The sequence below is a fragment of the Numida meleagris genome, chromosome 4, assembly GCF_002078875.1.
Source record: "Numida meleagris isolate 19003 breed g44 Domestic line chromosome 4, NumMel1.0, whole genome shotgun sequence".
NCBI lineage: Eukaryota > Metazoa > Chordata > Aves > Galliformes > Numididae > Numida > Numida meleagris.
In genome coordinates, this window is record NC_034412.1 from 23338336 (window position 1) to 23366322 (window position 27987).

Consider the following 27987-nt stretch of genomic DNA (forward strand, 5'->3'; position numbering starts at 1 on the left):
CCACTACAGTCACAGCATCCCAGCTGTTTTTCACAGACAATGCAAGCTGTATGATTGTATGTAGAGGCATGATAACCTCTAAAAGGATGACACTCCTTTCTGCACATCTTCATCAACCAACACATCCAAAATATGAATTCAAGACGACAGTGAATCAGACCTGGGGAATCCTCAGAGCTTCTCAGAATGCATTAACGCTCCATTGCTCTGCAATGCAAATGTAAGCTAACTATATACAACTTTACTTTTTTGTGTGCGTGCAAAGATTTAAAATGTAGTAGTACAATTAACTTTATTACAGGAACAGAAACAGGTACAGTATTACAATACTTCCATCCACAGTCACGTGTTATGTTAGACAGCACCGGCAACGTGTGATAAAATGAGAGCTCCACATTGTGCAGAATCCAGACCTATCAAAGCCTGAACCATGACTGATTGCTCTAATTGCTGCTAATTCTTTCATCCAGCCTACACCGTCCTCAGCACTTAACAGTGCTTTACAGACTAGTGCAACTGCATTTATTCTATTTGTCTGCAACCTATCCCTTCACCATCTGATCACATGTCAGTTGCATCATCTGATACAAAGCACACATCTAGAAACTCTCTGACCAGGAGGTCAAACGTTTGCTAACACTGCACAGACTGGTGTAAAAATAAAGGCCAGGATGCAAACCCAGGAGAGCAGGTTAGTTTCCCATAAAGAAAGATAGCAGGTGATTAACATACCCTTTTAATATAAATAAGCTTCACATACTGTGGTTTCTAAAAGCATAAACATTTTCAAGTGTAATCAGTGAATATTAGTGATTGTAATTCAGTATGTATAAATATGAATGTAAACTATAAACGCATATAATTACATGAGCTCTTAGTGTAGACTACTGAGCGAAATTCAACCTTGATATAAACCTATCCTCTCCAGAAGTGTGATACCTAGGATGAATTTGGCCACTTGTCTGCTTACAGCAATGGAAAAAAGCAGGCAGCTTGTTTCTAACCAAGATCTTGGCTTCGTGAGAAAACCTGTCAGCACCAAGGAACATTCTGATGTCTGCATTATCTTCTACTTAAAATTTTTAAAAGTGGACCCAAAGAGGTAGAGGGAAGATGCATCTGTTCAAACTCCTTCTAATGATCTTTCCTACTCCTTCAGTTCCACTACCTCACAAAAGGTACATGAGTAACATTCACCACTATAACTCTGTACATTGTAGGCTAAGAAAAACATGTCTGAAAATTTAATATTTTAAGAGATGCTAAGAGCTCACCACTCTCTGCTCTTTACAGAGAACAAGACTATGACAATTTTTTCACTCCACTCATTTCAGGAGATGCTCTGAGGATGACGACAGAATGCTAACTGAACACCTTAACAAACAGAATGATACCGACTTCTCTTGGAATGTTGAAGCCCACTAGGTCTACTCGATTTCTAGCATGAGACGAAGTGAAAGCACAGACTAAATCTCTACTTGCAGTAATAAATAATTCCATCTGCTTCTACATGCCTGAATTTTCCATTGCTGAACTTGAGAGTGGCCACAGAAAGAGTATTTCGTATTGCCTGCTAGCTACATACTCTTTGTTTTCACTAGTAGGTATACAGCTTGGTGCTCCCCCCACCATCTTCCCAGGAAGCTGATGTACACAGCTGTTCAGACTTGACATTAGGTGCAGGTCATGACTAAGATGACAGGAACAGACCTGCATGCTTTATGCTGAGAAGAATCTGCATAAGATATCTAGATCAGATGTTTTTGTACTTTATTCTGTGAACCAAACGCCAAAGGACAGGAAAAATCTGCAATGGCCACATCCTAGTGCACTAAAAGACATGCTGTTCTTTGGGTCCTTAACTAAAAGACCACCTAAAGGTTAGTGAGAGAACAGGGACTAGGCACACGTTCTCCTGAAGCAGTGACAAAAGCTACAATTAGTGTAATCCACAGTGCACATTGGTCAGAAGGCTATGGAAGAGCTCTACCATCTGATTAAAGCCTATCCCCTCATCATTGTTATGGTGGATACAGAATATGGATTCAGAATATCCCAGTTAAAATCATACAGAAACTTATGACGATAATAAAGGAGAGCAGCTGAAGGAAACTTAATCAGGAAAGCCAGTATCTAAGAGATGGTCTTGCACATGGGATTCCTATCTGCACAGTCAACCATGATTTCCCACTGCTGCCATGAGATCGCTGCTGCAGTTCCACAGGCAGTGGCTACAGGGAAAGCGCATTAACAGCTGTCAGTGCTTTAGCTGTTACCTTGTGCAGATCCATTAGGAGCAGAGCATAATGACAGTGAGGGCAATTTTAAGGTAGATTATCCAATCCATTGCTTCTCACACATGCAAGAAGTGATGAAGCTTTCACTTCTCGCTAACTAATTTGCCTGGGGCCGCAGGGTGTTGCCTCAGGCCCAACTGTATTCACTTCATCTGCTGAACCATACACTTTCTGGTAGACTTAAATCACACATGGGACAGCAGTCCTCCAGTGCCTTCAATCCTGTCCATCTCACAAAAAGGGCAGTCTCCAACTATTCATGGAAAGGCATTCTCAGTCCACTCAGCTTAGTTCAGCTCACCCCTAAAGAAATAGTAAGAATGATCAAAACCAATATATTTTTTGGCACCTTCGGTTGTACGAGTGAAACTGCAGCAGTGAGAGGAAAAACTACAGAGCAGAAGGAAATCTGCAAGCAAAACTATATTATTAAGAGGTATAGATTCAGGTCTGAGATCCTCTCCTTAAGTACACTCAGGTCTTAAGAAGAAAGATGTTGGGTGGCTCTTATTTTTCATAAAATTTTCACCCAAATATTTACTGATTTTTCTCTGTAAGATCGCATTTGTAATCAACTACAAATAAATTTCTTAATGTAATTAGGCTTTCTGGAGAGTGACCTCAGAGTGTTTCAAACAAAGCGAGGAGGACCGGATTTGAAACTGAAGCACTTACATTAATAACAACTACAAGTGTCAGCTTTGTCAGAGGATAGGACGTGCTTTGTGCTGACCACTAGAATCTCTTATAATCATGATGAATAAAGCGAACAGACCGAGAAATTATATTGTCAGTTTCTAAACTGACAAAGGCTGATGTAGCCTTGGCAACTGCAACCTCCTTACTGCTGAACAGTAAGAAATTGAAACAGCAAAGTAAGCTTCTTCAGCTGTCCTAGCATTGGTCCTGAGTCAGACAAGTAGGCAATGAAGATGCCTTAACTATTGGCTTCTGGGCTTACGCAGTAAACTTTAGCCAAAAAAGAGTAAACCACACATTTCTTCCACCCTCTACACTCAACTAGTGTTTCTAAATTTGTTAGACTATAGAGGAATGGAGAGAGAAGTACAGTTCAACTGAGGAAGGAAAGAAAGATTGCGCACAGTTTGATAAAGGCAAAGTAAGTTGTTGTTAGCAAATTAATAACCAGCCTGTAAACTGCTCTTTCTGCAAGTGTTAATAGGCAATTGTTTGAGAAGAGAGAGTCAAGATGCAGGCTCCGTTACCAGAAGGAGGGCAAGGTACCACTTCTCTTTGGTTTCACTTGTTCTTAGTAATTCTCTTTGTAATCAACAGCTGCTGTGAGCAGCACCTTATGACTGCAAGAGCACAGTCAACAGATGGGCAGACCTGTTTAAGCAGAATTTAAATCCAGGGCTTTGGGTTGTGCCTTCTTGGATGCCAGCTCTGACAACTTCTTCAGGCGTTTCTTCAGCTCCAGTGGGAATTTCTCATAGCATTTCTTGCATACAGGCTTCATGTCAAACTCCACAAACTTATTCCTTTAACACAAACAATAGTGGGCTATTAAAGCAGCACTTGCAAGCTATATACCTGACTAAATCAAGTCTGTGTGCAACTACAGAAATGTAATTGCTTGCTTTCTACTGCATGTGTAAAATGCCTCACTTCCTTGTCTTACCATGTAAGTATGAAGATCAGCTTTAAATCAGGAAACTGGGGTCTTTAGTACTGCTAGCTTAATAAGAAGCAAGATTTTGCTATACTTCTGTATATAACAACATTATTATCCTAGGCTGTTATCTTAGAATGGAAGCGTCATTACAAATGTTTGCGTGATGAATTAGTGCCCTCCCATACCAGGCCTTTAGGGCCAACCCAGCAAAGCAGGATAACTGTTTGAACCATTTGAACCTGAGAAAGGAAAATGTAGGACTGCTTTGTTTTCTGTTCCTCTTCTACATATTTGGGTAACTATTCTGATAAAAGATGTTATGCTACTTTAAGTAATTGCAAACACTGCCAGTGACGGGTGCATCCAGACTAAGGAGCAATGGAAGCTGCAGGTACTTCAGTATAGGCAGTTACACAAGTTTAAAACGTTCCTTCTGTACAGCTGACCTTTTACTCAACCTTCTTACAGAATAAATTCTTCCTTTGTGAACAGGAGGAAAATAAGATAGAGAAAATGTTGGGTCCTAGCTCTCTTTTAGTTGTGAAATCAGGACTCCCACAGAGAGATGGCATTACTGATCAGTGGATCAACAGAACATTGCCCCTCAGAGGTGCTAGCTCACGGCACCCCCAGACTGATACTCTGCCCTAGGGGCAAATGTTTAATATGGCCCAAAGCATAAATGCTGACTTACTTCAGTGTAAGCTTGATGTTGCAGGTGGAGCAGGAGAAGCAGTTCACACACCAGGCCTTGTTAAGAGCTGATACCACTGCAAAAGCACAAAATAAAAGGAAACTGCCAGATTACTTGAATTTGGATTTGTATCCAAATTCAAATGAGGCCAGACGTGAAAAAGAAACACTGGTGCCTTGCAACTGTGAGACTGCAACAGCTGCACTAACAAAAGGAACAGGGACAGTGACCCAAAATAAGAAGAGAACAAATCTTACCATCTCCCTCTATCACGTGGCTGCAGTTGTAGCAGACATCTCCAAAGAGCTGCACAGCGAAAGAAGTAAGAACAGGAGTTCATGTTACTGACTACTCACGCTCCCCAAATCACACAGCTGGTGTGAACGTTCAATCCTAACAGTTAATGAATTCCCAGATATAGCAGTTGCCCCCAAGTGTACCAATTTAAATCTTCTGAATAACTTCTCATACGCTTGCCAATAGTTCATGTTTATCTGGATCTCATACCACTAAATACTACAAGATCTTTTTTGTTATTGTCTTACACAATTTCACAATTTCACTGTGATCTTAAAATCTTGTACATGTGGCAATTTGAGTATGACAGGATCAGATCAGTGAAGTATATTTGCAAACATCTCCTGATGCCAAAATGTAAGCGTCAAAACAAAAGCTACAGCTATTTTCAAAATAGTAACACTTCTTATGAGAGAAAGACTAATTTATCTGACAGAATACCAAATTCATAGTTGCTCACTATCATCAGAAAGAATAAACACATTTGTTTTGACTTGAGAAACTTGCTTTTCTTTATGGTTTTAACAGCATAACATTTATCTTAGGCCCACAGAAACCGATAACTAACCAAAAAGTCCACACAAATTACAGAAATTTTTATTGCTGCCCACAGTCAGTGTTTTTAATCTCAACGGGATAATGAAAAATTGATCTCCCTGAAATATTTCTAGTATGTTCTCAGCATTACTTTTCACATCTACCAAGAAAACCTGTTTTCCCAATTAAAGCTCATTGATTTCTTAATATTGTGTTGCTTCTACAAATTGAGATTATGAAAGCAGTTTTATTAGGCAGTCAGAGCAAGCACCTGCCATCTGTACTGTAGGATTTACCTGGTTATAGTGAGTTTCACAGTAAGCCAGTCCTTTTTTCTCATAGTGTCGGTGCCCCAGGAATGGCTTCTCACATTTGGCACAAACAAAATGCTGCAAAACAAAGAAGACACTCAGTGGAAAGCAACATGACTTTTCCATCACGAGGGAAAAACTTGCATGGGTGTTATTTTGGCTGCAAACCATGGCTCAATACAAGGGACTTAATGCTTTAATAAAACTTAGATAGGAAAATCCTTGTGTTGTGTCTACGCTTGACTTGTGGAATATTGCCTTCCTTGTCTCAGAGAAGAGAAAAAGGAATATAAAAATATGGTTGGTACGAACGCAGCTCAGATGAGCAGCAGCATCTCTGTCACAGTTCAGCCCTAGGAGGCTTAAATCACCAAAACCATATATCACTATAAAACTTTAGAGCGTGCTGAGACAACTTAGCTGAAAGTTACAGAAAAATTGAGCTGAAAAGACTTAGAAGGCAAAAACTGAACTGGTTCTGTCTACTTTACAAATTCTAACAGTTACAAACCTTTTAATCAGGAGTGGAAAGAATATCTACCCTAGTGAGTAATTATTTAAATTTATTACTAAGTAAATGCTATTTTGTGAACCACATTCTGCAAGAAGCTTTACAATGCAATCTTGATGAACCTGTTGTACTCGTGCTCACACAAAATGAAGTCAATCTGAAACATAAGCAATTGGTTTTTTGTCTTCCAAAACAGCTCCTGAAGGAAGTTTCAGATTTGGGAAGGCCTTACCTCAACGTGCCATTGCTTCCCCAGGGCATTGACCACTCGTCCCTCAATGGGCCTCCGGCAGGCTCCACAAATGGGGATTCCCATCTTGTCGTGGCATGGCAGGCAGTACAGCTCTCCCTTCAGCTCCCGGGCCTCAGCAGTCAATTCCTTCCTGAAAACATAAATGTGTCCCTGAAGTAAGAACACCAAGTGAAGCTCCTTAACATCTGAGGTGAAATCTTGGAAGATTGAACTTGAAAGGTAACATATTTTGGCAACATTCATGCTACAAACACTGTCATTAAATTAAGCTAGTGAAATACAGTTGCTATCTACTATTTTTTCTAAAATTGCTTTCTCATTTTGCCATCATGTCTCAGGTACACGCTCCAGCAAAAATATATGGTGCGCTTACATGCAATGACACAGTGTCATGCCATCTTTAAATGGGATAGCTCAGGTAGGACTATCCCTGTGCTAGTCAGCAGCAATCACTTCACCTTATTTCTCAGTACTGCTACCCACACTGCACTCCAGCTACACCAACCCCCGAGAATCCCCCCCTCCAGGGCAGAAACGCAAAGTGAAACTATTTGGAATGGTCTGGCACCAGCAATCTTTGGACAGTACTTTTATCGTAACGTGCACACAGCCTTTGACATAAGTTCTCACAAGGAACCATTTATCATTTTCAGTACAAAATGGTGTAATTCAAATCCAGCAGAAAAGAAAACAGAAAACAGCAAAATAAAACTGCAGTTCTTCTAGGCTTTCCCAATATCTTTCCATTTTTCATCAAAGAATTTCTGTTTTTTCAACAATGCAAAGGCAGCAAAATTCAGGCCTTGGAAAGGACTGCGTTGCTGACCGTACTGTTCTTTCTCCTTTGTCGTCAGGGTTTTGAATAGAAGAACATACCCACAGTGGGTGCAATTGAAGTGATCTGGATGGTAGGAATCATTCCGAAACATCAGAGGCTGCTCATCAATTATCAGATGGCATTTCTGACAGATGTATTTGCCCAGTCCCTTAGCTTTTTCACGGTTGTGGCACGGCCTGCACAGGTGCCTGGTTGAACAAAGAAAAGAAAGAAAAACATGATGAAGTTCTTTCTCCTAAAAAAATATATATACTGCATGATGCAAGATGTACTTGATGTAATCAGGGAAGTATCTTTCGAGGTCATACTAAACATCATTTAGTTTAGCATCCTGTATTTAACACCAGTTGCACAGAAAAGAGTATATAGATAGAGTAGCCACCAAGTTATAATTCCTTGGAATCCTTCTCCAACATTTTCTGATTTATGTTTGCATTTATATCACAGGCAGATAGTGATAGGACAAGGGGGAACAGTTTTAAACTAGAAAGGGGAGATTTAGGCTACGTGTTAAGAGGAAATTCTTTACTCACAGGACAGTGAGGCCCTGGCACTGCTGCCCAGAGAAGCTGTGGATACCCCATTCCTGGAGGTGTTCAAGGCCAGGTTGCATGGGCAACCTGATGTAGTGAAAGGTGTCCCTGGTCAGGATTAGGACTGGATGAGCTTTAAGGTCCCTTCCAACACAAGTCACTCAGTGATTTTATGATGTACCCCTTCACCAGTGCTCAATCACCAGTTCAGGCCATGACATAAAACTTCCCCTATACACCCCCTCTCTATTAACAACTATGGCAGAGGCATTACAGGACTGGGAGTTGGGAGGGAGCAGAGCAGGGAGAATTAAGAACAATTAAACCACAGCACGTTGCTCAAATGGAAATCCTTAATCTTCAACAGCTCGGATAAACAAGAACCTATTGAATCCTAGCTCTTCTGTCTCTTAACTCCTTTTAGTCCTAAGGAAAATAAAGAATGATGTGATTTTATAAGGTAAATACAACTGCGTTTCTATTTCTTGCTCTAGAACAAATTACAAACACAGCCTCAGCAGGCAGACAAGCCAAATTTCTGGTAGCAAAACTTGGACAAGAGCATAAAAGGGACTTCTATAAAGGCTGCAGGTATCCACCAGTTTTGTCCCAGTATCCAGAAGCTCTGAGGAGAAACCATTCGGTTTAATTCCCTCTTACGTAGCCCTCTAGCAGCAAGGAAAGAATTTGTTGTAAAGCAAAACTGACAGAGGAACGACTTCTGCAGGTTTCTCTCTCACAAAACAGAGAGTCCCACTTGATTCCTTTCACTGTATCGCTATGTGAAGCTTGCTGAGATCTACAGGCCATTCTCAACAGACACGAGTCGAAAGGAAAAGTTCAAATGGAAAGGGCAGATTTATGGCTGCAGCAGTGGATTCATCGCAGGGCCCCTTCCAAAATTCTGGTACGATGAATCACTTACCCTTAGATCTGTAAAATGGGGATAAGGATTCAACACAGATGTTGTTGTGAGACCTCAAACATTTCTGACCCTCAGTTGGCAGGCGCCTGTCTAAGTGCTAAGTATCGTTATTATTCTCTCCAAATCTGAGTCCTCCCATCATCAAGAGTCTCTCTCCAGGGCTGGAACTACTGTCTGCCCAGACGGAATCCAGAAAAAGCAGACAGGACCCCACTATAAGGAAATATGCAGCTGTGCTCATCTCAGCATAAAGGCATCAATTTTATTCGGCACTGTCAAATGGAGAGTAATTATATGGGGCAGGACACAGGGACCCTGAAGCGAGTGTCCTGAAAGAGACCCCTCTCATTCAGCTGAATAAGATGCCTTCAGCCATTTGAACTGATAAACCATTATCAACCCCTCCCCATTCACAAGCCCTCTTTGCCATCCCATAGACCCTCCTCTATTGCAAGCAAAGGGAAGTGTTGGACAGGCTGAGCTGTTACCATAGCAGCCGCCCCTCTCTCTCTGCACTCCCACCATTATGGAATTATCCCATTCTGAAATGTCCTGTTGTGTCTATTAATACCAGACTTCCCCCAAACAATGCTTCACTCCACCCTCCTAAAATAATCAGGGGACTCCAAGAGGGCTGTGTGAAAGGCTGGGAGTTCAGCAGCAGCCTTCAGTGAGCACCATGAACACTGGAATATTCATACAGCACATTCATATCTGCAACAGCAGCAGCAAGCCCCATGCCAAGGGCTCAGCTGGGATGAAGAATGCTCTTCAGTGCAGGGGTGTCCTCTCCACTGCTCCGTTGTGAGCCTGAGCTGATAACGCACTATCAGAGCCAGAAGGACGCTATATAGAGGGGCACCTTTCTCCACCCTCAGCAGCTCTGCAACAGCGTTCTCTTTTGGGATCAGCTCCTTGGTTTTGCCGTTGGTGGTTCGTTTTGGTTTGCTGCCATCAGAAGGAACTCCCTGAGATCTTCCCTAAAAGGAACTGGTTCTCCACCCATAGGACCGCGCTGTGAAGAGGTAAGAGACAAACTTCTTTAGCAGAGTAGCGAAGGAGCTTTCCTAGTGCCATGAACTGGTGTCAGGGAGGTGGAAAGATACACACACCGAGCTCATCAACATAATGGAAATGCCTGAAACTAAGAAAAAGCAGCATATTTTGAAGATCAAAACACAAAACTTTTCACACTTCAGTACTTAACGTCCATCCTTTTTGCCAGGAAAGCTGACAGGTCCAGCGCTCTGACACCGCTCTGATGCTTATAGGAAAGCAGCATTTCAGCTGAGGGGTGGGAGGTTCAGCAGGAGTGATATTCAGGAGAATAACATCAGTTAGAAGCAAGCTACTTCTAATGCAGAATACTTGCAGAGGAAGACAGGAGACAAGACGCTACAGCCATAAATACAAACCTCCCAAACTAGCATATTCCCACACCAAAATTCTTCTCACTGAGCAAGAACAGTCTTTCTGAAATCCATCACAAACCTCAACATACACTTCAAATTTATCCGCACTAAGCATTGTAAAAAAGCCTTCAACTTATCCAGGTAACAAATCTATGATGAGCTATTTTTTCTGCTTATTAATTTTTGCATTAGTAATAAGCAGAACATCTGCTGAAAGTGTTTCTGCACCAGCAGCCCTGGGGATTGTTATTTGTTTGCTACTGAGCAGAATAGAAACAGGGACATAAATTATGGGCAGTGTGCATGCATTTCTAATGAGTGGTGACATCTCCCTTACAGCGCAGCCCCGGGGGGCTGGGATAATGGCTCCCTCCACAACAGCACTCTGCTCAGCAATACGTACATCAAGAAATATTCACACAGCACCAGGAGTGCAATCCAAGCGGAAATTATTGGGTGGTGAGACAGACTCCCAAATAAGTTTTCTGTTTGTGGAGTCAAAGCCTCTATACTATATACATTAGCTCTAATTACACATCCTAGGTCATTTGGGAAATTTTCAAGTTTGCTCTCAGCATAAATACAGATGAGTACAAAAGTTTTACAGGACTTACGAGTGTCCTTTTTGTAAGCTAACAAACCAGAAAGAAAGAAAAAGCCTAAAAAGTAAATTGGTTATTTACATTGGTAGGATAGAGACACGCAAAACAGAAGTGCAGTTGTACATAACAGCAAAGGGCTCTCCAGAGTCTACAATGACAAAACCTGTCGAAAACATCTCTACACTAGGCACAACCTCAACAAGTAACCCTAGCAAAACAGCAGCTTTTTCTCCGACCTAGCTAAGTGCTGTGCGATGATTTGCAAGTCAACAAACAGAACTGTAAAGAAATACAAAACTTGATTAAAATTCCCTCTAACTTAAAACCTAAGCAAAATTATAAAGAGACACACTTCTCCAAGGGATTGAACATCTCTTCTACAGGACAGGCTGAGAAAGCTGGGGCTCTGCAACCTGGAGAAGAGAAGGCTGCGAGGTGACCAGAAAGCGGCCTGTCGGTATCTAAAGGGGAACTACAGGAAAGAAGGCGACAGACTCTTTAGCAGGGTCTGTGGTGATAGAACAAGGGGAAATGGCTTCAAGCTTTATGAGGGGAGATTTAGGTTGGATATAAGGAAAAAGTATTTTACAGTGAGGGTGGTGAGGCACTGGCACAGGTTGTCCAAAGATGTGGTGGATGCCCCATCCCTGGAGACTTTCAAGGCCAGGCTGGATCAGGCCCTGGGCAACCTGATCCAGCTCTTCACTGCAGGGAGCTGGACTACGTGGCCTTTAAGGGTCCCTTCCAACTCTAAGGATTCTATGATTCTACAGTTCCTGACCAGGCAATGAAAGATACCTTCCCCCCTATTCCTCCAACAAGTAAATAACATAAGAGCAGCTCTCACATGAAGGCAATCATGTGAACAAGACAGAATTTATTCAGATTTTATCATCTGCTCTAAGGGTCCCCTTCCTTGTCACTGTCATTCTGAGCTTAAAGATAGACTCAGGTTCTCCCTTCTCCTCCACCCCACAGTACTTTGCAGTGAAAATACGTCCAGACAGAAGTCAATGGTAGAGTCATGGCTGACATCACTGAGGACAAAATTCCTGGCTGAAATGCCTTGACTAGTCCACATCTGGCATAGGCAGACAGCTGGGTCTGAATTCCAAAGATTCTCCACAGGAGATCAGCTCAATGTATCAGCTGCTAACTCTCTAGCATCTAGCCTGTAAGCAGAGCTTACTGCTTTGTTTCCTGAACCGAGCTGAATCACTGTCATCAAGGGGAAGAGACATCCCTGTCTGCTACCCTCTCCTCAGCTGGCCTAACCCTGTACCTACTGCTTTTTCAATGGTGTAACCACGAGAAGAGCAGCACTTAACCACCAGACCAACTAACTCATCACTGACAGGTGTGTGAATATATAAAGATCATTACATTTTGCAGACAGAAACCGAACAAAGATGATAGGCACCATTGTAAATTAACAGCCCATTAAAAGACACAGTCTCAGCATATTTCTTCATTGCAATGCAATAGAAAAATACATATTTAAACTAATTCCACCCAGGGAAGACAAGTATTTGAGCATTCATCATTAGTATCACATGGAAACTCCAAACTCTTGGGTTCAACAAGACCCACAGGTTTTACTTTATAAGGGACTAATAAAGACTAAAACCCAAACTTGTGTGCTCTCCCGCAAGTCCAGGAAATTCACACGGAACAGCAACAGCAAGTTTTCTTTTAGTTCACGAAAGCAACAGGAACTGCATAGTATAAGATATTACATGTATTTTTATAGAATGAAATGTCCCTTGGAAAAAAGGACAGTCTAGATGCACTTCTAGTAGGCCTACAGGCCAGCATGCAGCTGGCAGCAGACAGTGATTACCCATGCACTCAAACTTTTTTGTGCCATAGACATACATTGTATTTGGGGAGTGCATGGAGTAGGAAGGCCCCTCTGTGGCCACACGAAGAAATTTCTGTTTCTAAATTTAGTTTGCTCTCCTTTCTGTCGACTCTGGTCTCCCCAGCTGTACAGTAAGCAGAAGCAGGCCAGCATGCTCATTCTTCACCTACCACAAGTGACAGCAGCTAACAAAAGATAGGAATTACCTTGGAATTTTATTTACAAATTTCCGATATATTGGTCAGCACTTAATCAGACATTACAGTTTCTCAATCAGATAAATATATTCAAATAAGTTCTGTTGGGAAGTCAGATTCATTGCTTCATGCCTTGGACCAACTGTCTAATGACGTAAGATTTTAGCACACAGTGTAACTTCTGCCCAAGACTAACGATGTTGTGTAACAATGTCAGCCTCTACCTTAAAATTTCAATCTCAGTAGAGGAAAATGGAGCAGACTGATCTTAAAACATTTTAATGGGTGAAAAATGTGTCAAAGAAACAACAGATGCCTCATTGTTTCCCTAGGCAAAGCAAACAGACACTCAAGACAAAAGGAAATTCTTCTCATCTTTTGCTATCATTATTTCAGTGTTTTTTTTCCAAATGCTTTTCAAATACAGTTGCATTTGACACTGCCTCAGTGACCTTTAACAACGTATACAGAAACAGGAAGCTAAAGTTTTCAGCTTTCCTTAGCTGCTTATTCTTTAAACATGCGTTGAATATTGTGCAGTAATCGTCAATTAGTACAACATGCAATGGTAAGCACGATAGGGGTATTGCTGTGGACACTGCGACGCCTCTGAGGAATCCAAGGAACAGAGACAGCACTGGAAGCTCAGACTGTCTGCATTTCCCCATCACCTACACTAACAGGTGCGGAGCGTATAAAAAGCCAGGGGTAAGCACCCACAAAATCTAGCCACTTTCGGCTGATGCTGTTCAGGACCCTGCAAACAGATACTGTCAAAGCTAAGCAGTTTTACTATGCTGCAGCTTGGAAAAACTCCTGGATAAGCTACAGGGGGAGAGAGTTACAGTGTGAGAAGAAAGATGCAGGGAACGATAGTACTTTGACAATAGATGACAGCATGGGCATTACTAGCAATATTTTTTGAGTAAACGTATTGCTTTTCTGCTGTTCAAATGAGATTCTGCTACCCATCTGAAAGGTTTCCCCCTATACTGGTACTGTATGCGTTTGCTATTAGCACAGGACTTCAGAATAAAATAATTCTCATAAGATTTTCAGAAATCTTGCCCTTTTTTTTTTTTTAATAACAATACCTGACCTGCCTTCTATTGCTTCAACAAACGAGGATGATGTAGGCACCTGACAACAAGAGTACGTTCAGAAAAGCTGATTCGTCAGGAGCTCTTCGGTCCTAAAGCCGTCTTTCAAATTGAACACAATAAATACTTTCTAGCTAGACATACAGAACCTGCTTCCAGTCTTCTATTTGCCTGATACGTGAGCATCTGACTATCACTCAACTAAGCCCAGCACAGGTTGAAGACAAGCTCATAATGAGCTAGCGTCTCTTTAATAGTGGTTCCCTCAACAGGAATTAAAGGGCTGGACATCCTGGCTGAGCAGGAGGTAATCAGAGTTTTAATGTACATTTAAACTCAGACTGACCTGTCCTATTAAATATCAGTATCAGCAAGTAACAGACCTCACTGATTTCCATGTGTGCTTTTCTCCAAAATAACAGGCTTTTTTTTTTTTTTTTTAAATATACTGTCTCAACTCTTTCAGGTTTTTCCTTCTAAAACTTCAAAACTGTGGTGAAAAATGAAAGGCTCAGCAGACCCCTCAAATCTACTCCTCAATTGCTCAAATCAGTCAAACTTCCCTTTAGAAACTTCAGAGCAATGTGGCAAAGAAACACACCTCGAGAACGTACTTTTTGCCACTTTCTACTTCCTGGACTTCATCCTGGCTTTTATTGGCAACTCCCTGGCTCTTTGGCTCTTCATTCGGGACCAGAAGTCTGGCACACCCGCAAACATTTTCCTGATGCACCTTGCCGTGGCTGACCTGTCATTTGTGCTGGTACTGCCCACTCGGCTGGTGTACCATTTTTCGGGTAATCACTGGCCATTTGGGGAGATTCCGTGCAGACTCACCGGCTTCCTCTTTTACCTCAACATGTATGCCAGTATCTACTTCCTTATGTGCATCAGCGTTGACCGGTTCCTGGCCATTGTGCACCCCGTGAAGTCCATCAAGCTCCGCAGGCCCCTTTATGCCCATTTGGCATGTGCCTTTCTATGGCTTATAGTTGGGGTTGCAATGGCACCCCTGCTGGTTAGCGTGCAGACTATGGAAATAAACAACACAACCATCTGCCTGCAGCTCTATAGAGAAAAGGCATCACGTCACGCTGTTGTGTCCTTAGCAGTAGCATTCACCTTCCCATTTGTTACTACAGTGACTTGCTACTTACTAATCATCAGAAGCCTGAAGAGTGGGAACAGAGTTGAGAAACACCTGAAGGAAAAAGCTATCAAGATGATCATCATGGTCTTGATGATCTTTCTGATTTGTTTTGTACCTTACCACGTCAATCGCTACATTTATATTCTCCATTACAACGGGACCAAGACTTCCTGTGAGACACAGCGTGTTCTAGCACTCAATAACCGCATCACTTCCTGCCTCACGAGTCTGAATGGGGCTCTCGACCCGGTCATGTATTTTTTTGTAGCTGAGAAATTCCGTGAAGCTTTGTGCAACCTGTTTTGTGGTAAAAGGACTGTGATGATACCGCAGACATGTGAGGGTAAGACAAACGAAAGCTCGCTAAGTGCAAAATCTGAACTGTGAACGTGACTCTTGCCTCTGCTTCAACGGGAGAACACTGTCCCACCAAAATCAGCTGAGAGTGCAGATGTACAGCAAGACAGTCTAACCAGAGCCAAACTCACTCCTGCAGAGGGATGTTCTGTCATTTCCCTGGAACTGAAATTAACAAGAACCCCTCTGACAACCGAGATTACATGCTCTTGTCTTACTGAAACTGCAAACACACACACAGCCATACTGATTTCCAAGATGTGAAGCTGAGGGCTGAACACTTAGGGACAACTAAGGGAACATAGTGGCTGTTAAATGGACAGCTTCCTTTTGCAAAATAACTTAATTCCCAAAGCATTCAGTTGTGGCTCTTCCTATGCACAATGCCTAAGCCTACTTAAAATGTCACACTGCACCAACACTAGAGATCCATTCCTGAAGTAGACTGTGCATTTTGTTCAAGTTGCACGCTCAGTGTTTATGCACTGTAGGCAGAAAACTGGCACTAAGCCATAGCAAAAAGAAAAAAAAGGAAAACGCTGGAACACATCCAACCAGGAATGCAATTAAGAGAGTATTGCCAATTTTTTAACTGCTTCCAAGTGTTAAGAGCAGGAGATGAGCTCTAAGCTTCAAACTACTGCTTCAGACAGAGGCCAGACAACGTTTACTACACTGCGTCCTTTGCACAGTTCCCTGTCAAACATCAGGCATCCTGATAACATTCCAACTAAAAAACAGAAAAGCTCTGCTTAGGAATACAGCGCTCATATTTACTACACACTGAATCAAAAAACTACGAACCCCTGTCTTAAAAAAGTGGTGAAGGTGGACAAAAGCAAGCAGAAGAAGAAATCATAGAACAATTTAGGATGGAGAAGACTTTCAAGATCAAGCCCAACATCCACCTGACCTACCAAGTCCCAACACTCCAACCACCTCCCTTAGTGCCACATCCACACACCTCTTAATCACCTCCAGGGTATTTATTTTACTGATGTTCTCCTTGCCCAGAAGAAATTCTTATCTTTAAGGTGTTTTACAACTATTTCATTTTTGCAATTTACCGAGCCAGCCTATTTATTCACTACAGATAAAGCAGGGATCACCTTAACTGTCCTCACTGATACAAATGATATCAGTGGAACACATCTGGGAATGAGAGGCAGACAAGGGAAGATCAGGTACAATGAGAAAATGGAAAAAGAACCCAAGAGTTTCCAACAGCATCTGCTAGCAGAAAGCTCCTACGCAAAAGAGACAAATGTTATAGGAAATCACAAGATAGGTGGAATATATTTTGAATGTACAGATACATAGGCACATACATTCCTTTTCTATACTTACCATTTTAAATTCGGTCCACATATTACGAAATCAAACATTCTTTTTCTTGCTTGAATTGTTTCAATCCTAGCTGCTTTCCTAAAAAGACCCAGGAATTCTCCTAGGTGCTATGACAACACCACAGATTCTAGCAAGCTAAGATGTCACAAGAAAATTTATTATGCCCAGCTCTGAAAACTAAGACACAGAAGTTGCATGCAGGACTGAACAGAAAATGGAGTGGAGGGGTCTTCCTGCTGGACAGGGTACAAACATATAACCTTCTCTTCCTCACCCTTCCGGTAGTGAAAATGTAAACCCCAGGAAACTACTAAGCTTTGCTCAAGATATGAAAGCGTGAAATTAACTATGAATTGTGCAACACTACGTACTAACTGTCAGATTCGTTTATTTTCTTACGATATTCCTTTGTAGAGGTTTCAAGTTTTTAGTTTCTTACTTCTTAATTAAATGCATTAATCTACCTTAGGACTTGATCTCATATTTCTTTATATAAAATGAATGGTTTTTGAAGACCGGGGAAATCTTACGCTGAATATGTTTGAATATGATGTAATCCTCACATTATTCTCTTGGCCTTTTGCTGTGTTTCAAATTGCTGCTCAGCATCTTATTACCGATAAATAGCCTACTCAGCATCACACAATTCCCTTTTCTCACCTGCTATCTGGCTTCTTGCCTATAATCTCTTTCTTTTCAGTACCTTTCCGCTAGCTACTAACACTTGAGTTTCTGCTTTCTACACATTCCGTTGAACAAAGAACACTATCCTTCATTTAATTTCTTAGCCCACAACAGGCTACTCCCTAAAGCTTTTTCTGAACCTTTGCAAGCTTTACCTCCTGGTATATGACCAACAGACCGCTCTCAACATCTCACTACCGTGTCAACAACATACTGACTAAATTTCCGGAGCTCCTGCTCTGTCTTACCTGCCAGCATTCTTCACAAAACCCAGATCAGCAAGTGCCACATCACAGAGCTCACAACGGAAACATTCTGGGTGCCAGTTATTGTTCATTGCCTTGATAACACGCCCAATGATGAACTCACCTACAAAAGGAAAGCAACACCTTGAGATGCGTGCAGAGAACAGTTTTATCACACATCTACAGCCCTTAATAATTCTGCCCTTTTAACTCCACAAGAACTACTACACTATAAATTTGGAGGAAAAAAACCAAACAACTCTTCCCATCACCAGGATGCCCCAGATCACTGCTGATTACATGCTTTGTTTCTCTCCAGATTTCCTGCTCCTTCAAATGACTCCAGCAACCCAGCCCAGGGCTGGAAAGCACTCAGTGGTGGGAGTAACAGGGATTAACCCCGTAGATGTTAATCTGTGGCGTTCCAGTGGATGTATATGCTGCAGGGCTGACTTTGCTAAAAGAAGGGTCACTTGCCCCTAACTGTGCAGTTCGTTGTGATAAGTACATAGTTGGATGAGGCTGCACAAATCTGTATTTGTACATCTTACCACATTCCCCACAGCAAGGAGCAAACAGCATCTGAAAGTCATGCTCGCAGTACTTCCGACCTTCAAACTGAAAAGAGAGAATGAGCCATCATGAATAACTGAATGGTGTTCAGTTCTTACAGTTTAGCATCTTCCATTTGGAATGATCAATTGGTCAAGATCAGACAGGGCTTTCAGTTCTAGTCCCCCTTCTCACCTGTTTTTAAGCTCCCAGAGATTTTCTCAAAGCAACACCCAGACATAGTTTCAGCCTCATAGTGAATTTGTTCAGCAAATAATTAAATCAACAGCAAAGATCCTACAAGACAACAAAAATCCTGGGGGGCCCAAAGCTTCTTTCCCTATAGTTTGATTAATTTTTTTTAACTCATCTATTTAGAATTACTCCTACGCAGGAATAAAAAATTAAGAATGCAGCATGTTTAAAACAATGTATTATCCAAAAGCAATGCTTGCACACACAACCTGTGACAAGGTTTGAAATCTGTTTTATATGGCTTTGCCAACTTCAGTTGTTCAGTTGGGAAAGTTTGCTACAAGATACCTAAAAATAAAGGCAAATTATCACTTAAGTCTAATTAAATATTAAGATATATTTGCGCTTTCTTTTTTGAAATGCCTCTTACCCAAAGAGCAAACACAGTTTTGTTGATGAACAGGAGTAGGTAAGGGGAAGAAAAGAAAGGAAAAAGAAACCAAGCTGCAAGTCCCTCCTAGGGCTTAGAAATTAAACATGCAAGAGAGATGGAAACTCACATTTCTGTCATAACTTTCACCTAATTCCTTGACTTTTAATCAAGATATTTCTTTTCTCTTATACACAGTGTACAGCCTCACCTCATAAAAAAGTCCGTCTGGGAACTGACGAAAACACTGAGCGCAGACAAAGCAGTTCTCATGATAGAGCTCCCCATTGCTGTTCACAATCCTCTCTGCGGGATCAAATCGAGTCTGGCAGCGTTCACATACTGCATTCGCGAGAGCATCAGACATATTACTGGAATAAGGACAAGAGTAAGAACACAAGCAATGTCATAAGCAAATCATGAATACACTCATGCCATCCAAGCTTCTCCAACATCCACGAACACACAATTTCCATTGCTTTAAACTCTGTTTTACACACACAAACCACCAGTGACTGAGGCAATTCCGCACTGACATCAGTTAGGAATAATGTTCCTGCAACTCAGCTGGGTAGCCAGCAGCACTGCGGCAGAACGAACTCATATAGCAGACTCCTCTATCACATACCTTTGGCTGCTTCGCCAGTTTTCCACCCCATTATGTCATCCTGCTAAAGCTCAAACCAAATCCCCACCATTTAAAATAAAGCAGTAGTTCTGAGAGCAGCAAACCCAATTAATTCCGACTTCTCAGGATTTCTGGTCTCAGGATGTGTGCTCCTAGGACTCCCCAACGTATAAGCATCTATCTCCCACCACAGCCTCCCCCTGACCATGTGTATTAATGGGGCCTTTCCCCATCTACCCGGTAGCTGATGTGCACAAGATGCCTTGGGATATAATTACATACAAAGCCTCCGCATTCCCGACAAATTAATTGAAACTGTTGAAGAGTTGAAAAGGTACAGAGAGAAAGGAGCAGCCCCGCCTGGCTTGGCTTCATTTCCTCAGAAAGTGAGGCTAAAATAAACGCACAAAGTCACACTCACAAATCACTCAAAGGACTGTTTCCCCATTCCCTCCTAAACTGGGAATTAACTACTTGCACAACATTTTCACACTCATCATCATGGTAATCCAAGTTCTCTACATGGTAACAGAATGCAGTTTTAAAACCCTGTATGTCATGTCCAAACAGGGAAGGAAAAACTATGATGAGGAAAAAGTCTCAGCTTCTTGTTGTGATGCGTTCATTCTACTGACCAAAGAATGATAGAATGGTTTGGGTTGGAAGGAACCTTTAAGTTCCCCTAGTTCCAACCCCCTGCTATAGGCAGGGACACCTCCCTCTAGACCAGGTTGCTCACAGCCCCATCCAGCTTGGCCTTGAGTGCTTCCAGGGAGGGGGCATTCACAGCCTCACTGAGCAACCTGTTCCAGTGTCTCGTTACCCTCACAGGAAATAATTTCTTCCTAGTATCTAGTCTAAATCTACCCTTGTCCAGTTTAAAGCCATTTCCCCTCTTCCTGTTGCTACCCGCCCTTATAAAAAGTCCCTCCTCAGCTTTCCTGTAGGCTCCCTTCAGGTTCTGAAAGGGCAATAAGGTCCCCCTGGAGTCTTCTCTTCTCCAGGCCAAAGAGCCCCTGCTCTCTCAGCCTGTCCTCATAGGGGAGGTGTTCCAGCCCTCTGATCACCTTCATGGCCCTCCTCTGGACCTGCTCCAACAGCTCAGTGTTGGAGACAGCAAGCCACACACAGCCCCCTGAGCAGCACGTCCACTGTACCACACAGCAAAACAACAGCCTTCAGCATAGAACGTTTCTGGCATTCCATGTGCTCACCAGATATTTTGCAGTGAAGTAAGGTACAAAATCCTCCTCTGTTTTAACAATAAGTCAGTGACACAAAGACAGGAAAGGCCACAGGAACAAGACCAGTTCAACATCCTGGTGCAAACCCAACAGAACACATTGGGAATGCTCATGCAGCACGTCTTCCAGCTCTCACCATGGGATGCCTCATTCTCAACTAACTCTTGTTCTACAAATGCCTAATTTACAGAAATCAGTCATTAATGTTATAATTAGGAGTGGGTTTCTGATGCTTTGACTTCTCAGAAGTATTAATTATTAAGTATAAGCAATACTTTCAGATATATTTAGTCCGACAAATGTCATATTCTTATATTCTCATAAAGATTCATAGAATCATAGAATGGCCTGGGTTGAAAAGGACCTCAAAGATCATCGAGTCTCAACCCCCCTGCTGAGTGCAGGGTTGCCAACCACTAGACCAGGCTGCCCAGAGCTATGTCCAGCCTGGCCTTGAATGCCTCCAGGGATGGGGCATCCACAACTTCCTTGGGCAACCTGTTCCAGTGGATTCCAGATTCTGGAAATTGGATGTGTTTTTCTTCAGCAGAAAACAGCTGGGCTTAACTACCAAGCTGTCAAAATGCTACAGCTTCTATCGTGTTACCTCCTTTTTTTAGATACTTTTCCACAGGCATTGAGCACTGTGAGAATGATCACAGGGAACAGAAGGATCACAGAATCCTTAGAGTTGGAAGGGACCTCTGAAGGCCATCTACTCCAACTCCCTTGCAATGAATAGGGACATCACATCTCCACCAGGTGCTCAGAGCCCCGTCCAGCCTGGTAGATCTCCATCACAGTCCTGAATGAGGAGTTACTTTAATGTGGAGTTGACCAAAAACTTTACAGGTACTACAGCCAAAAAAAAAGACAGACAGCATTTCAAGGTAAAAAAGAGCACAGGGCATCATCCAAATCTCAGAAGACAGAACAAACCCATGCTAGGGAATCCTAGAGAGGACTTCTCCACTCATGCTGGCCTACCAGAAGACTCTCATGTATGCAGAAGATACCACAATGCAGTAACATTTATGTAGTTATTCAGAGCACGCACAGACACACATGCATTAGATAGTCAAAAGTCGAACCCCAAAAAAGCCCTCATCACTTGGCTGTGCCATAGACCTCAGGGGACAAGATAAAAATCAGAGCAGTTCAAGAGAGGGGCTCTTCCCATCCCTGTGGCATGCCTGAGCATTAGTGGCTTCAAGCCGTTAATGTCGACAGCTTAGAAGTATTTACTGGGACAATAACATAGTAGGATTCATTTCACAGATAATGACCAACAAAAATACAAAAAGAAAGAGGAAGTGTATCAGGTCATGAACTTCAGCTGAGAAATAATAGCCCTAAGGTACTCTTAGCTCTTTTCCAAGAGTAGAACTGACATTTATCTGGAAAACTCCTTCAAAGTGGTTTAGCTTCTTTAAGGTTATTGTTAATGGGTCATGTAATTTTTAAAACTTGACGTTAAAGTGCTTTAATTAAAATATCAAGTGATTGTACTAAACCTGCCAGAAAACGCTGGGGAAAGAAAAGAAAGCATTCCCATTCCCCAAACATGCGATTTGTTGCGCATTTGATAATGCCATCTATGAGCACAGCTCAATTTTCAGAATTTCTCCTTCTCCTCACATTATTTTTCCAATTCACTCCCTACTGAGATATTCCTTTAGCTGACTAAATAAGAGCTTAGTAGCATTTTGGCATTTCTTCTTGACTACCCAAATCCTCAATAAACACCTACACTTTTTTTCTTGCTATTTACTACCGAGGGGCAAGCAAAATGAAGAAAAATACAGAAAAGCAACTTACGCTTGCAGTGTGGGGACAAATCTTTACAGCTTCTCGCCTCTTCATGGCCCACCAGCCACAACCCTTTGCTATTTGCAGAAGCCAGAGGTACGCTCAGCCTGGGGCAGTGCCCACCAAGAAGTGTCCGTGTTGAACAGGTTGTATCTGCGGTGCAGTGACACCACCCTTTAATTATCAGGCATGCACCACTTTGCCCACAATGTGCACCTGATAAATAGCTTCCAGTGCACACAGTCTGCGTTCCTCTTCTTCACTTCCACTATCTCCAAAGAGCCTGTGGTGATGGCTGTTTACCAGCACCGCTAAACCTGACCGTTTCCAAACATGTTCATCAGTTACCGCCAGCAAGCAGCAGTGCTGCTTTGGATTGCCACCATTTGCACAATGAAGGGATATAAACCCTGCTTTCCCCAGACCTGCTAATGTGCCCAAATCCACAGCAGTAGGTTTAAATAATTATCACCAACATCATCAAGGCTTGAAAAATACATCTCGGTAACAAAACAGAAAAGGAAGAAAAAAAATGAAACCTGATTGCAAATCAAGAAAACAAACAACATTGTGCCTTCACCTTCTTTTGGAAGGCTCTCACAGCTAAAACGAAACAGTCAAACAGCTGAAAGCAAATCACACGGTGCAAAGGTGAGAAGACTGTGAGCATTTATCTCCCTACCTTTCTCATCATCAGCTCACAGTTTTCCTGCTGAAGGGCCGTGTTTCTTTGCTCCTTCAACACCGATTTTTCTGCCACCAGTCCCTTCTCTACTCCTGCACAGCACTGTCTCCCCTCAATGGCATTCACACTCCTCCCCCTGTCCTCCCACTGCCCTTCCATACACTCACATCCACAACTTTGTGCCAGAAAAACTGAAAATTTTACCACTAACCAATGGCTGTAGGCTAAGTGGAAAGCACTGGGACAAGCAAGGCTCTACAGAGTGACACAGAGCTCCTACTGAGCGGCCAAACCAATTGCACCACGTCTATCTCCAGCTGAGACAAGACTGAAATTCACAGCTCTTGGCTGCCCCAAGGACATCTCCGCTGCACACTCACTGCTCTCACCACGATGCAGACCACAGACCCCACAGCGCTGCTGCAGCTTGTTGCTCTCCCCAGATGCAATTACTTAACTGAGTTGATTTCTGTTAATTGCTCTCCTGCCCAAAGCTAACCAACAAAAATTGTGAAGATGATAACAATTTTAATTTGAAACACAGGAAAAGTAACCCTCAAGCCAAGCCAAGTAACTGCCTGGGCAGACTCGAGTAGCTCTGTCTGCTAGGTAAGTGATCCCAGGCTGCAGCCATGCTGGGAGCTCCAGTTTCTGACAGACCATGCTAATCTACAAACACTAAAATCAAGAAGCCTGATACTCACAGTACCAACAGGTTACTGAGCCTCAGTGCTTTGAATGACTGCATTTCACTATTTCTCTGTCCCTGCGGCACCGAAGCACTCCAGCACTAACCAGAGCTGCACTGATGCTGGCTCTGAACGATCTAGCTTCCACACGGGAAAGGTTCTCCACTGCTGCTTTCCTGTTATTGTTAAAAAATGAAAGCTTCCTCATCAGGAAAGTCCTCTCCTTCATAATCTGCTTGGAAATAGAACCAGACCTCATCCTGTCCTGCTGCACACAGACAGTTCCTGCCCCAAGACTAAGAACACCCACCGCCCCCAGCAACTGCCCGTCACAACTTGGGAGCCCCAGCCATACCCCCAAGCCCCACAGACGTACCCTTGGGCCCTGGTGGCCGCGCCTGCCCGGCCCTGCCGCCGCCGGTACAGCCCTGAGGCTGCTGGGCCCCGTAGGCACAGGCCGGCCATGGCACCCCACAGCAGAGTGGGGAGGTGGCCAGGGAGCCCTGGCACGGACATCCAGTGAGTCACCTTCCTGGGGGGAGTTCCAGGAGAGCCGCAGCAGGATGCATGCAGTTCTGCTCCAGTGCTGTTCCTCACTCTTTGCCTGCCATTCTTCTGCAGCCCAGAAGACCAGAGAACCTCTCTCCTGCATCCCACTGAATCACTTATTGAAGGCAGCACACCTGGAGGTCACGCCAGCAGTTAGTGCTCTGCCAGACTTGAATGATGGAGCCGTGTAAACTCCGTCACCCAGGAGATGTGATTTAAAAAACTTAAGTCCCAAGCCTTCACGTAATCAATCCATGTCACTGTAGAAGACTCTCAGGTCAAACCGACAGAGGAGCACTGCTGACAGGGTCTCACAAAGCTGAGCATCTCAATCAGCACAGGCAGGTGTCTGGCCCTCAAGGCTGCTGCATCCCACAGCACTGCTGTTCCATGCAGGTGAGGCACGTGCCAGGGCACCGAGCACAGCCAGCCTGAAGAGGAGCAGCTGAGGAGGGCCGGGAGCAGGCAGCAGGCACGTGCCCAGCATTCTCACTACACAGCCCTGCTGGGAGCTGAGCATGACACCAGCAACACCGGAAAGAATTAAAATACTGAGAATAGAGAAGGCAGTGTTTAAGAGAACAAAGGGAAAGGAGAGGAGGGCGATGGACACAGCTGAGTCAGTGTTGACTGGTCAGCACCACCATGAAAACCACTTTGTGTTTTATTATTTTCTTGTTATCTTCTTGTAAGTAATTAAAAAAGAAGCACTGTAGCATCACAGTGAAATATATTCCATTGGCAAGCTGCAGGAGAAAACAAGCAAGAGAAGGAGAAGTGGTGATTTCACAAGTATTAGGCTAGTGTTAACCAGCAGAGATCCTCCATGTCCACTAAGCAAAAGCAGAATGGCTGACTGGGACCCAGGACAGGCACAGAGGGGGAACATCATCATCCCACAACCAGAAATCAGTAACCCAAAATCTCTAGTTCAACCTGCACTTCATTGTACTTCGGACCCCCTGACCTCCAAGCAATCTGCAGCTCTCAGTTCTTTCAGATTGCATTTGTACTTCATTCATCTTTGTTTTACAGAGCAGAGAAATAAATGGAACAGTAAAGAATGAAAACGAGTAAATGAAACAGAAAAATAAAAATATCCTTCAAATTGTGTGGGTTTGCTGACCTTTTAAATTTTAGAGTGAGAAAACACTTTTTAACGCACTATTACATCATCTCTTTTACTCTTAATACAAGGCAAACTATTGAAGCACTGCAGCACTTCAGCTCCCTTCCCGTCAGCAATCTGGCAGAGCTCTCCTCCCTCCAACACCTCAGCTTCTACCCTCCTGGCTGCTTCACTGCTTTCCACATAAGCAGTCTTCCACAGGAAACTATGACTCTGTTCTTCAAGAAACAACATGAGGGGATTGAAAGGGAAAAAAAATAAATGCCAACAGTAACCCTCCTGTCTGCCCATCCCTCAAAACATACACTCACTCACTCCTAGTCCTCCATCACTCCACCACAGATAATGTACCCTTATTACTGGCCTCAGCTGGGTTAGGACAATCAATAAGTGTGTCTGTACGTGCAGCTGTTCTTCTGTTGGCTGCAGGAAGTACAAAGCCATATCCAGGTCCCAATTAGTCTGAGCACAGTGATGACAAAGATCTCTCACAAAAATAACTACGCCCTGAAATAACCACTAAGGGAACGTTTTTCCTTGGGCTTCATATTATCTTTACACTAATTTTTAAAGACAATATAATACAAGTATTTTTTATCTTTATGTTTTCTAATCAACACCATAACAGTAACCTCTTAAATGAAATTTTCTTCAATTCTATTTCCCAGCTGACAATGTTTTGCCACTGCTCACTCACTGCTCTTCTTTCTTAACTCCGTCACAGCCAACAAAGAAATCAGGCCATGGAATTACGTGCGTACAGATGCATACATCCTTCTTTCAATTTTCTGAAATTGTATTTTCCCTGATGTTAGAAATCCGCAAACCAAATTGCTATAGTTAAATTCAGGAGACGCCCTCTACAGCTAAAAAGGACAGAACACTTAAAAATGAAATTGGAGTTACTTCTCACTTATCTTAATCCCTAAAAATGCATCCGTAATCCCAGCACATACCATGGCCGTATGGGAGTCACACCAGTGGAGCCTGAGCCCCATCCTTATCCCCACTGAGGAGCTGTGGTGGTACCACAACCTGTGAACTTCTAGGGCTTTTCAGTCTTCCTCTAGTTTTAAGAAATCAGTGTACATTTGTAAATACAAATACAAAACACCGACATCATGCATCGGAAGAGTAAATAAGAGACCATTATTAAGACAGAGAAGTCATCTAATAGCATGGGGCAAAAGCTTACGTTTTTTGAGCACGTACGACCACCTATCAACAACAGCACGTCGTCACAGACAATAAACAAGGAACAGGCACCAAAACCACGGGCGGGGCCACAGCAGTCGTTCAGCACACTCAGGCCGAGCAGCCCACCACCACCCTGGTTAACGTCAAGCGGGCACACAGCAGCGTAACATCGCACAGAAGTGCACAGGGCCCATGCAGACCCGCTGCCGTCCTCTCTCCGTTCCCGGCCCTCCCCACACGGGGGTACGGCCCCGCGGGACCTCCCACCCTTACCTGCCCGTCATGGCGGCGCGCTGAGGGGCTGCGAGGCGGGACGAGCGGCTCCGCGCGGCGCTCCAGGCCCGGCGGGCAGCGCCAACCCCGGCACGGCGCGACACGGCCCGGCGCGGGGCCCCCGGGCGTGGGCGGGAGCCGCAGCCCCCGGTGACTCAGGGCAACCCCCCCCGAGCCCCACGCATACTTTTCCTATAAAGGGAAAGAAGCAGGGAGGAACGCGGCGGCGGCGGGGCCGAACCCGCCCCCTGCCCTGACCCCGGCTCCGGCCCCGGCCCCGCGGCGGCGTAGGGGGCTGAGGGCGGAGCTCCGCGCTCTGTGCCCCGGTCAGCGCCGGCGTCGCCTTCCTCGGCCCGTGGGGAGCACGAGGGCTGCTCCGAAAGTAATGCCTCCTATGTTTGCGGCGTCGACGCGCGGCGTCAGAGGTGGATGTTGGTGGGACTGCAGCAGGCGCTGAGCCTGCCCGCCGGTATTCCGTTATGTGTTGTTGCTGGGAGACAGACGGCAGCAGAGGGGCAGTCCGACAGAATGGCAGATGGCTTGGAAGTGTGGGTGGAGCAAAGGAGTGGGGTTGTATTCTTCCATGTGGGAACGCTTGCACCCAGTGACATTCATCGACGTTTGCCGAACACCGATGGAGACAAAACGGTGGGGGTGCACTTCAGCAGTCATGTCCGCTGGAGCAGATATGCGGGCTCTTGTTCCTCGGTGGTGGAAACGCACAGTTCACAGTTCACTGCACTGCCCTGAGCATCATCTCTCCCTCACTACACTGGGAACACGGCACCGCCTTCACCCCAACTGCTGCAGCTGTAGGGCC

The 27987-nt window shown here is 43.7% G+C and overlaps 2 protein-coding genes across 5 annotated transcripts; one reads left to right on the forward strand and one right to left on the reverse strand.

Moving 5' to 3' along the window:
- On the reverse strand, positions 267-27973 carry LIMS2 (LIM zinc finger domain containing 2). Of its 4 annotated transcripts, none has more exons than XM_021394971.1 (10): positions 27168-27973; positions 19176-19335; positions 18339-18405; positions 17791-17911; positions 7413-7562; positions 6516-6666; positions 5758-5850; positions 4885-4933; positions 4628-4703; positions 267-3799 (listed from the first exon to the last, which is right to left on the reverse strand). In XM_021394971.1, the coding sequence occupies exons 1-10, from the start codon at positions 27176-27178 to the stop codon at positions 3652-3654; spliced, it is 1026 nt and encodes a 341-aa protein (XP_021250646.1). In that variant the 5' UTR covers positions 27179-27973; the 3' UTR covers positions 267-3651. The 4 variants fall into 4 exon arrangements, with proteins under 4 accessions (XP_021250646.1, XP_021250647.1, XP_021250648.1 ...); XM_021394972.1 differs by lacking the exon at positions 27168-27973 and adding an exon at positions 26893-27139; XM_021394973.1 differs by lacking the exon at positions 27168-27973 and adding an exon at positions 22655-24006.
- Positions 7571-17784, forward strand: GPR17 (G protein-coupled receptor 17). The gene is made up of 2 exons (XM_021394974.1): positions 7571-9857; positions 14471-17784. The coding sequence occupies exon 2, from the start codon at positions 14507-14509 to the stop codon at positions 15539-15541; it is 1035 nt and encodes a 344-aa protein (XP_021250649.1). The 5' UTR covers positions 7571-9857; positions 14471-14506; the 3' UTR covers positions 15542-17784.